Source organism: Carya illinoinensis, chromosome 5 (assembly GCF_018687715.1).
Source record: "Carya illinoinensis cultivar Pawnee chromosome 5, C.illinoinensisPawnee_v1, whole genome shotgun sequence".
Taxonomy (NCBI): Eukaryota; Viridiplantae; Streptophyta; class Magnoliopsida; order Fagales; family Juglandaceae; genus Carya; species Carya illinoinensis.
Genome location: NC_056756.1, coordinates 38,644,198 through 38,655,398, shown reverse-complemented (window position 1 = coordinate 38,655,398; position 11,201 = coordinate 38,644,198). Strand labels below are relative to the sequence as shown.

The 11,201-nt window shown below is 35.6% G+C and overlaps 1 protein-coding gene across 2 annotated transcripts; it reads left to right on the top strand.

The window, feature by feature from the left end:
- The first annotated feature begins 652 nt into the window (after positions 1–652).
- Positions 653–10,898, top strand: LOC122311310. Of its 2 annotated transcripts, XM_043125830.1 has the most exons (9): positions 653–1,023; positions 1,165–1,538; positions 1,658–2,203; positions 3,087–4,275; positions 5,528–5,869; positions 6,385–6,622; positions 7,285–10,013; positions 10,110–10,258; positions 10,416–10,898. In XM_043125830.1, exons 1-9 carry the CDS (start codon positions 859–861, stop codon positions 10,723–10,725), a joined length of 6,042 nt encoding a protein of 2,013 aa, XP_042981764.1. In that variant the 5' UTR covers positions 653–858; the 3' UTR covers positions 10,726–10,898. The 2 variants fall into 2 exon arrangements, with proteins under 2 accessions (XP_042981764.1, XP_042981765.1); XM_043125831.1 differs by lacking the exon at positions 5,528–5,869.
- Positions 10,899–11,201: the final 303 nt, after the last annotated feature.

The following is an 11,201-nucleotide window of genomic DNA, read 5'->3' as shown; positions in this document are numbered from 1 at the left end:
GTATGATGAAACCTTTAACTACTTATTGTGTGGAACCTTCTATTGCTGAAGCTAGGGGCCTATTGGAAGCAACTATGCAAGGAGCTCAATCTACAGCATCAGCTGTCCTTTCTTAAGGAGACTATCTGAAAGTTGTTGAAGCTTCCTTAAACCAGAAGAAAAATGATGGCCCATTCAGATGTTTGATTTCTGTAATTCGAGGGGCACTTGACAATTGCTATTACAAGATAAGGCATGTCAAAGGGGAAGTAAATGGGTGGTACATACTATTGCTAGGGAGGCTGTGTCTCTCACAACCGAGTGCTTGGATGTTGGCTCTATAGCCAGTTGTATGTATCATATTGTATTCGCTGAAAGCTGTCACTACTTGATTAATGAAATGTCTTTTGTTTAAAGGAAAAAAAAAAAAAAAAAAAATGCTTTGCTATCTACCCTTTCGAATCGTTTCGATAACTGCACCCCTCAAAACTTTATTCCTCGGCTCCTTTTGAATGCATGCTTCTTGATTCTCATTTGCCGAGAAAAAAGAAACGTACGGGAAAAGACAAAGGATGCCCAAAGGTTTTTTCTTTACTTTTTTCCTTTTGATAAGGTTTATGAAGCATGTTCGTCGTTTGATGAATCTCTTGCTTTTTAAAGGCCAGATAACCGCTAGTGTGTCGTTTTACTCACATTCCCAACTTGCTTCTCCTTTCATGTTTCTTTCCTTCCTGGCCAAGAAATCTCTTTCCTTTCTCTCCAACATCTTGCTTTTGTGAGTTTTAAAGTTGACTGTGAAACGGGTTTTTTGATATCATCATTGATATTGCATGCAGATGAGAAGAAAATGTGTGTGAAAAAAGAATAAGAATAGTGAAAATGACGAAGGGAGACGGTTCAGATGCTAAGAAACGTCAGTTTTTCTTGAATGCTGATGAAGACAAGGACTTACACAAAGCACCTGTAGATGTGAAGAGAGAGTTTGAACAATTTGATGATTTGCTGAATGGAGACAGCATACGTTTCAGAAGTGCTAGGTGGAAGGTATTTGGCATTCAATAGTTATTCTTTCATTACAAACTATCTACTCCTTTTTTCAATTCTCACTAGTGGCAGTGTTAACACTCTCTTGATTGGTTTATGCTTATTAAATTTTCTGTATTCTTTCTTTCCCGTTTCCAACAGGTTCTTTTCAGTGATAATTTTCTGAAATCATTTAAAAATTTGAAGTCTGTAACGAGAAAAAAATCTGTTATAGAACGTCTATTTAAACTTTCCCAGGGCTGGAGACCCAAGAAGAGAAGTTCAGATCCGGTGTGTGGAAGTTCGTCAAAGATCATAAAGCAATTTAAGGTTGAAGATCTTTATATTGTTTGTGCGAACGACATCGGAAAGGAATGGAGTGACGTGGTAAAGGAACTGAGGTACTATCAAGTTTTGAAGGTCTGGGATATATTACCTGCAGGGGAAGTTCAAAAATTTATCGAACGGCTTGACAGCATGTTTGGGAAATATACAGATGACTTTCTTAATCGTTGCAAAAAGAAACGTCTTGAGGGGTATGTATGCTCTTTTGCATTTTAAAAAATCTATAAAGATATTGCTAAATTTAAAAGAATAACTTTGTTATATATTGACTTTTGAAGCGGTTTAACTTTTTCTATTTATTTTTGCTTAGGGATTTGGAAGTTCCGGAGAGTTGGTCAGCCTCTTTTGATATTGTACGGTTTAGGAATGTTGCTAACAGTGAAAATGAGAGTGATTTAGTTGGTTGTGCGTCTGATGGTGGACATTATCTTGAGAATGCAAAGGTTAGTGAGAGTTTGATGCTGATGAAATGCTACTCTTTCTCATTTGGTGTAGTGGGTCAGTTGCTTTCAAACAAGGATAGTGGTGAATTGGATCTTCTATTTGAAGTAACTGACCAAGAGCAGGAGATAATCGTTTTTCCTAGAAGTGCTTTTATACTTGCACGGTCAGGTACTGGGAAAACCACTGTTTTGACTAGAAAGTTGTTAGAGAAAGAAAAGGTTCTCCAGATGGCAACAAAGTTATTTTATGGTGTGAATAGCAATAACCTTGTGCATAGCCCAGAGAATAAGGTTGAGGAGACCTTGGCGGAAACAAAGAGAGTTATATTGCACCAGCTTTTTGTGACAGTGAGCCCTAAACTGTGTTATGCTGTCAAACTACAGGTCACACAGCACGTTTCTCAGTTGAAAAGGTGCATAATTTATTTGATAGTACTCTCACATGAATTTTTGAGCCTCTAGCTCCATTGAGTTTGGGGAAGTTTAGTTTTTTCGAATCTCTTGGCTTGATTTTTATTAGAAACTATGAAACTTAGTTTTCACTGTAAACCATGGACCCCTTCCAGTTTGTTTTTTGGCAGGCCAATTTATATTAAAACGTGGTTCATAAGTTAATTCAAGCTAAACTTTCATACCAAATTTCATGCACTTCTTAAGTTGTTTACTTCTTGATTTAGTATAACTTTGTATACTGATAAAAAAAATTATATATATTGGATGTAACTATACAACATCTTAGTATTCCTTTTATATATATATGTTGTAGTGTTTCTCCTTATAATTTTAGCTTTCAAATCTGTGGGAATTGGGGATTAGGCTTAGGTTAGCACAAAAGTTTCGAAAGTTTTTTATTTTGTCAGTACAAATCAAGGGGGATATATTATCTCTTCTAACATCTTGGGGACAAATAGACTTTGCACCCTCAAACTATCATGGGTCTTGCATTTTGCATCTCAAACTATGAAAACCAACTCATTACACCCTTAAGCTACCAAAGGGAAGTAATCGGTGAAGTGGCACAATCTTGATAATTAGATCTTAAGAAATATTGAGAAGTATTAAGGTTTTGTAGTTTGAGTGTGCAATATGTCAGTGTTGGTAATTTGGGGAAGAGTGTAAAAATCTTGGTGGTTTGAGCATGCAAAGTGTATTGATCCCAATATTTAGTTTCTGGTTAAAAAATTCATCTTGTCTTACAACAAAACATCATGTGAATAAGCTGCACTACTTGTTTTTGGTGAGAAAGTTGTTCGGGGATTTCACTATGAGCCTTTTATGACCTTTTTTCTTTTGTAGCTCTGTCTATGATGGTGATTGCTCTAAAGGTACCAGTTCAAGGGATATTGATGATTTTGATGATGTAGTTCAATTCGAGGACATCCCAGATTCTTTTGTTGGTGTTCCTACCATGTCCTATCCTCTTGTGATAACATTTCATAAATTTTTGATGATGCTTGATGGAACTATGGGCAACTCCTACTTTGAAAGATTCCATGAAGTGAGAAAACTTGATCGTGGTCAAGTTGGTGGAAGATCAATTGCTTTGGAGACCTTTATAAAGTTGAAGGAAGTTAATTATGAGAGGTTTAGTTTATCATACTGGCCCCATTTTAGTGCCAGCCGAAGTACAATGCTTGACTCTTCCAGAGTTTTCACAGAGATTATTTCTCATATAAAAGGTGGCCCACAAACTGTAGAGGAAGGTGATGGTAAGCTCAGTCGCGACGACTATCTTTTACTATCAAATAGCCGTGTTTCCAGTTTAAGTAGAGAGGAGAGAGAAATAATATATGAGCTCTTTCAAAATTATGAAAAGATGAAGATGAAAAGGGATGAATTTGATCTGGCTGATCTTGTGATAGATCTACATCGTCGTTTGAGAATTGGAAGCTACACTGGTGATAAATTTGATTTTGTATACATAGATGAGGTTCAGGATCTTACATTGAGCCAAATTGCGTTATTCAAATATATCTGCAAAAATGTTGAAGAAGGTTTTGTTTTCTCTGGTGATACGGCACAAACTATTGCAAGGGGAATTGATTTTAGGTTCCAGGATATACGATCTCTATTCTACAAGAAGTTTCTTATGGAATCAAAAAGCGATGGACATAATAAAAGAGAAGAAAAAGGTATAATCTCAAAAATTTTTCATCTGAGCCAGAACTTCCGTACTCATGATGGGGTTCTCCAACTAGCACACAGTGTTATTGAACTTCTATATCATTTCTTTCCTCAATCGATTGATGTTTTGGAGCCTGAGAATAGTTTTGTGTATGGAGAAGCTCCGATTTTACTTGAATCAGGGAGCAATGAAAATGCAATCATCACTATTTTTGGAAAAAGTGGAGCACGTATTGTTGGCTTTGGTGCAGAGCAGGTAATATTGGTACGGGATGATTCTATGCGGAAGGAAGTTGCCAAATATGTTGGGAAGCAAGCTCTTGTTCTAACTATTGTGGAGTGTAAGGGCCTTGAGTTTCAGGTGGTTATTGTGCATGTTTATTTATTTGATTTATTGGTTTACATTGAGTTGATTAGCCTAGTTTATTGTTGAATTCTCAATGAATAAAAGCCATTGCTTTGAAATAACCTTTTTAATATGTTCAAGTTCATCATCAAGCCATGTTAATAGGATTGTTCCTAGATCGCATCTTTAATTAGGAAGTGGTGTAAAAATGAGTTTTACACCCTCCAATTATAAGATGCCTCAATAGAGAAAGCACATGTTTTTAAAAAGGATGCATCACACACGATTATAAAGTAAAGCACTAAAATATAAAGCATAAGCCCTAAAATCTGAAACCATAATTAATTTTAAGACCAGCCCCAGCCATACTCGGGGTAGCAGCCGCCACCCCAAGAGACAGACAGAGTAATCACTATCAATCTGACTGTAGCTCAAGTGTGGTGGCCACCCCCTGCTGGATATGTGTGTGTGTATTTTTTTTTTCAATATTTCTTAATTGTTTTAATTTTTAATATGTGCAATCTAGTGTGAATGTGTGTTTTTTATCATTTAGTAGAAAGTTGACATGTCAGTTTTTCATTTGAGGATGTAAAATAGGGATTTACACCACATCCTAATTGAAGCTAAATTGTTGTTCCCACGATGATGTTATCATATTGCCTGATGTTAGTACCAAACTGCCAAGTACATATACATCTTTTTCTTAAAAAACTCAAAGCTTCGAGCTTTATGTCTGATAGGATTTTTATTGTAGGTCTTGTGTAGAGACAAAGACCTCATTTGGATGTTAAGATGAGATGCAATGAGATGAAAAATCTGTGAATAGTAGTGAAATAATTTGAATTAAGATGCTTGATGAGAATTTAGAAAATGAGAGAGAAAAAATTGAATACAAATATTGTTAGAATATAAATTTTTTAATATTATTTTTGTTTTGGGATTTGAAAAATATGAATTTGATTTTATGTTTTGTTTGAAAGTTTGGGAAAGTTGTAATAATTAGGTAATGATTAGATGAAAATGTTAAAGATTTGAAATTGAAAAATATTTATACTTTAGTGGTATTTTGATGAGGTGAGATGAGATGAGATGGGTCCATCTCAACATCTAAACAGGGAAAATCTTAAAATGCATATTTCTTTTCAATATGTCTACATAATAAAAATTGTTGCATCACATGATTAAGCTATGGTCGATTTTCTTAAACAGTAATTTATTGAGCTATATTTTCCTGGTTTTTGGAGATTCTTACATTGTCCTTGTGCAGGATGTATTGTTGTACAACTTTTTTGGCTCATCACCTTTGAAAAATAAATGGAGGGTAATATATGAATATATGAAGATATACAATTTACTCGACTCAACTTCACCAAGCTCCTTTTCCACTAAACACAATGTCATGTGCTCAGAACTAAAGCAACTTTATGTAGCTGTCACACGAACAAGGCAAAGATTGTGGATTTGTGAGAATACAGAGGAGTTCTGCAAACCTATGTTTGACTATTGGAAGAAAAAGCGTCTTGTCCAAGTCAAACAACTGGACTACTTACTTGCTCAGGCAATGCAAGTTGCTAGCAGTTCAGAGGAGTGGAGGTCAAGGGGCATGAAGGTTGTCACTCCACTCTTTATGAATATATTTTGCTCCTATTGTGACTCAAAAACTTGAGGTTATTTCATAGGAAAAATCATGGTGAAGGAACTATGAGATTTTTTATTTTTATAGTTTCATAGACAAATTTTTTCCCAAACTAACTCTATTACTCCTACTAATACTTTATATTACGTCATTGTTTTTTGCCCTCTATTATTAAAAGTTCTTCTACTCCGATTGAGATTGCAAAACCTTAGGTTATTGCATGGAGAATATCATGGTGAAGGAATGATCAGAATATTCGTTTGTGGTGGTATAATAAGCTTCAATTTTTACCCAAATTAATAGCTCAGCAATGATGAAGATGATACAATCATTGTTATTGAATTCTGCTATGAAAATTATTACTTTTATTTTGCAATTGTAGTACTTGTGAATGAGGGTATGATGGATCTGTTGACACCTTTTTTTTTTTTTCTTTTTTGCAAACATAGTTACCCCTCTATGGATATCTAATTCTTATATCTGTACAGTTATATCATGATTGTAACTATGAAATAGCAACAATGTGCTTTGAAAGAGCTGGAGATACTTATTGGGAAAGAAGATCAAAGGCTGCTAGCCTTAGAGCCACGGCTGACCGAATGCGACATTTGAATCCTAAAGCAGCAAATGGTATACTTAGAGAGGCTGCCAATATATTTGAAGCAATAGGCAAGGGTGATTCTGCTGCCCGTTGTTTTTTTGAGTTGGGAGACTATGAAAGAGCAGGTATGCATTAGATTCTAAGAAAGTCATCAAATATAACCTACCATGTGCTTGTGGTGTTTGGGTTCTAGTTTTGATGTTAAATTTTTTTTTTTTTGCAATGTATAATGCATCTTAAAACCTCAATCTGTCTTACAGTTGAAATTCGAACCTTTTCTGGTATTGGAAGCTTTTGAAATTATAGAAATAATTATGAGCGAAGTCATTGCCTAGTGGAATGGTAGAGTCTCAAACTATCAATTGCCAGGGCACATTTGAGTTTGGAGTGGGGCTAGCCCTTTGTGGAAAAAACACTGAAAGTAGAACCATATTCTAACTACTCTTAGGAACACCCCACTTTGGTAGAATCAATATTGGGTAGTGACATCTTAAAAATTTTGAGGGATGAGAATATAAGAGGTAGAATATGCTCCACGAGTATTCCTTTTTACTGTTTACTTTGTCATCTTTTCCATTATGTGTTCTTTATGGAATTATTGATATAAGTACTTATATCACAAATACTGTGATGTGACCTCTTATTTAATCTCTGAATTTTTGACCATAAATTTTTATACATGAAGAAAGCTGAAACATTAACTTAAGCACCAAAAAAATACTTGAAAGTGGTTTGGTTTTAATGAGAGTTTTTGTTTTTGACTTGGAAAAAAATCCAACTATTGCAGGCAGGTTGTATTTAGAAAAATGTGGGGAGTCAAAGCTGGAAAAGGCTGGAGAATGCTTTTCTCTTGCGGGATGTTATGAACAAGCGGCTGATGTTTATGCTAGGGGTTATTTTTTCCTAGAATGTTTAAAAGTTTGCTCCAAGGGAAAATTATTTGACAAGGGTTTGGAGTACATTCGGTATTGGAAACAAGATGCAACTATGGACTTTGGCGTGATTAGAAGAGGAAAAGTAATAGAAAAACTTGAATTAGAGTTTCTAGAGAGTTGTGCTCATCATTATTATGAGCATAAAGATCACATATCCATGATGAGGTTTGTTAAAGGTTTTCATTCCATAGAATTGATGCGCAAGTTTTTGAAGCGTCTGGGTTGTTTTGATGAGCTTTTGTTGTTGGAAGAAGAATTAGGCAACTTCTTAGAGGCTGCAAACATTGCGAAGCTAAGAGGGGATATACTAAAGGCTTCTGATCTCCTTGGGAAGGCCGGTAATTTCAAAGAAGCATCCATGCTAATTATCCTCTTTGTGTTGTCCAACTCATTATGGACAGTTGGAAGTAAAGGCTGGCCTTTAAAGCAGTTTACAGAGAAGCAAGAGCTTTTGGCAAAAGCAAAGTCATTTGCTAAGAATGAGTCCAACAACTTCTATGCTTGTATTTGTACAGAGGCTGATGTTTTATCAAACGAGAAGACTAGTGTGTCCGTCATGAAAAATTATTTGAATTCTTCTCAAACACATAAGAGTGCTTGTGGTGAAATAATATCTGCCCGAAAAATTATAGATGCTCATCTTCATACAAACTCGTCAAAGTATATGTGGGAGGATTATTTTGTTTTTGATCCAATAAAGCATTCAGATCAGATGATCTCTGAAAATCAGATTTCTATAGAAACACTTGTTTACTTTTGGAATTTTTGGAAAGATCATGTTGTGAACATTTTCAAGTATCTCAGAAGTCTTGAAACCCAAGATTTTAATGAATATAAACACTATGGAGATTTCTGTTTGAATTATATGGGAGTGTGGAGACAGTTCTGTGAACTTAACACAATATATCTTTTGCTCAACCCTGGTGCTGATTGGGTGAGAGATATGGATAATCGATTCCTTCATTTGAATGGAAAGTTGGTTTCTATTAATGTTCGCCATTTAGCTTTGATTGCTAGAAGTTATTGGTCTTTAGAAATACTTTCTGTTGGCCTACAGGTTTTGAAGCATCTTAAAGCTCTATATAATCTCTCATTACAGAATAATCTCTCCATGTTCTGCCAAAGTAGATCACTTACTCATATATATGAGGTTGCAAAGTCTCTTTTGGACTGTGGGTACCAAGATGATGAGGCATTAAAGAGATTTGTGAAATTTTCTGTTGAATCCTTCTTTGGCTATGTATTTCCTCTAGATTGGCGAAAATCATTGGCAGATAACATGTTTTCTTTGAGAGGGAGTGAAGTTTCTAAGAATTTACTACAGCAAGCGATATTGGAAAACATCAGCTCGAGGGGTAGGTTAACTTATGGGAAAATTGGAAGAGTTGTGATGATAATTCTTGGATTGGGTAAGCTAAACAATGATTTGTATGAGAAGATTTTAAAATTATTTGGCGGTATAAATGGGAACCCACAGTGGAAAACATTCATTCAGAATCTTTGTGGGAATGTTGATATTACATTTCCACAAGCTATTGTGCCTGACAATATCAACAAATCTCCAAGAGAGTGGTCCCTTCTATTCAGGCTCTATGAAGCTTTGAAGGATACCTTTGATGCCAACTGGATGAAAGAAAATGACTACATATCTCCTGGTTGTTTCTTGTATCTTGTTGAGCGCCTCTTGATCTTGGCATCCTCTTTACATGGTTACTTCATCACTTCGATGTCTTCTTTTGTTGAATGGTTTATCTATGAAGAGGTAGATAACATCCCAAATTCCACTTTTATTTCTGGAGTGCAACCTTTCCTAGGAAGAATCTATGAGTCAATTATTAATTTTGTTCGACAGCTTCTTTGTAATAAGAATGATACACTTGAATGGATCAGAATGTCTAATATTATATATGCGAAGGATTACTATTCACTGCTGGTATTGAGATTGGTTGCAATAATATGTTTGGTTTATTTAAACTCAGGGAGTTTTTTGGATTCACTTTCTGAATTGCTTGGTAGGAGCTATATCACTGAGCAACTTCCATTTGAATTTTATGATGTCCTTAAGAGAAGACGGAAACATTTACATATGGATGTAAATGTGCTTGCTGAAGCATTTAAGAAGGTCCACAATCCTCTTGTAATTGTGAGTTTGGGAAAGGATTGTTCGCAATTTTTATGTCCAGACGCCATTTTTGTTGATATGACGGCAAAGCAGTCTTGGGAGGACATGTTGAGAGTTATGCGTCTTCAGACAGTCGAAGCCTCTCGAGGTCAAATTGGAGCTATTGAAGTGGGTGCAACTAATGCTTGTGGTGAAGTTCTTTCATCAGACAGTTATGACCACGGGGGTTATAAGCTTGTGCCTTCAAACTTGGCAAGTCAAGGTGATTTGAACAACATAATTGGAATTGAACTTCCCATTAATTATAGTTACTTTTGGGATAGATTCTTCGAAGCTTTGAAACCATTGGAGGTTGGTGGAAAATCAAGGTGCATTTGGGATAGATTCTTCGAAGCTTTGAAACCATTAGAGGTTGGTGGAAATCCAAGGTGCATGTTGGAAAATGACCAAGCAATGAAGGTAATGCACTCATTTTACATTGTATTTAAACTTTGGTAGAAAGCATATGCCTATGAGCACCATACTAAATTTTCTTTTTCCTTGTGAAAAATCTAGGTAAACCTGGGGAAATGTATTCACCTGTTAAGTATTATTATGAGGGAATGCCATCAAATGAATATTTACTACAAACATGAAAACTTATTGAAGGAAGTAGCTGGCATGCTCGAGGAACTGAATCTACTTTATGTTGCATTGGATGCGAGGTAAGCATATATTAAATTAGACATGTCCTGCCTTCTTATGCTTTGCTCAAAGGGGTCATTTTCTTTGATCTTATGGTGAAATCTTGAAGAGTTAGACATGCCATGCCTTGCTGACTTGTGTCCCCCCCTCCCCCTTTCTTCTATATTACCTTATCAGAGAACTGCAACTTGAGAACAATATGTCAATGATTGGTGAACTTTCCAAGAGATTACAGACAAGAAGACAACATGTCGAACCATTCCTGAGATGGACATCAAAAATCGACAATACATTAGTGGATTGGTACAATGAGATGGATAGTGATGGTGAGGCTAAGGAAGGTAGTAGTGTTGATAAGGGTAAGTCAAATGCTTCAAAAGTTGCTGCAGTGTCTGGAGCCTACAACCAAAGCAGCAAGGAAACACAAAACAAGGGTAATAACAAGTCTAAGAAGAAGAATAGGGGTAAAGGAAGCCAGAAGAAATAAATAGTTGTACATGAGTTGGGAAGGTGTGATGACACTATGCTTTTAGAAATATTAATTCTAATGTGCTTTACATCATTGAAAGAGCCATCTAATACATATCTCAATGTAAAGTAAGACTCAAGGCTGGAATTAACTGCTTATTAGTTTTGGTGTTAACTAGATAGAAATCATTCTACTCAAATGTCCTTTACCTTCTAGGAGATTATTTGTGATGTGTGTAATGTTGTAGATCAAATCACTAACAAGTAACATTTTCTCCTCTCAAGATATAAAGAAAAGGCAATCTAGCCACTCACAGTTTCTCCTCTGAGAGGAATACTTTAACTGACAACTATATGCTAAAATATTTGTGTTCAATATATATATGTATATATTTTGGTATGTCTTGTCTTTATACACACACAAACACACAAGTGTTTATAGTCCTGCTTTTTGGAGGGTAGACCACCATTTTACTACAAAAACTCAACATCTAC

Coding starts and splice junctions, on each gene's coding strand:
- LOC122311310 (XM_043125830.1), top strand. CDS start 859: ATGACGAAGGGAGACGGTTCAGATGCTAAGAAACGTCAGTTTTTCTTG. Junction 1,539..1,657: donor AAAAAGAAACGTCTTGAGGG/GTATGTATGCTC, acceptor ATTTTTGCTTAG/GGATTTGGAAGTTCCGGAGA. Junction 10,014..10,109: donor AAAATGACCAAGCAATGAAG/GTAATGCACTCA, acceptor TGAAAAATCTAG/GTAAACCTGGGGAAATGTAT.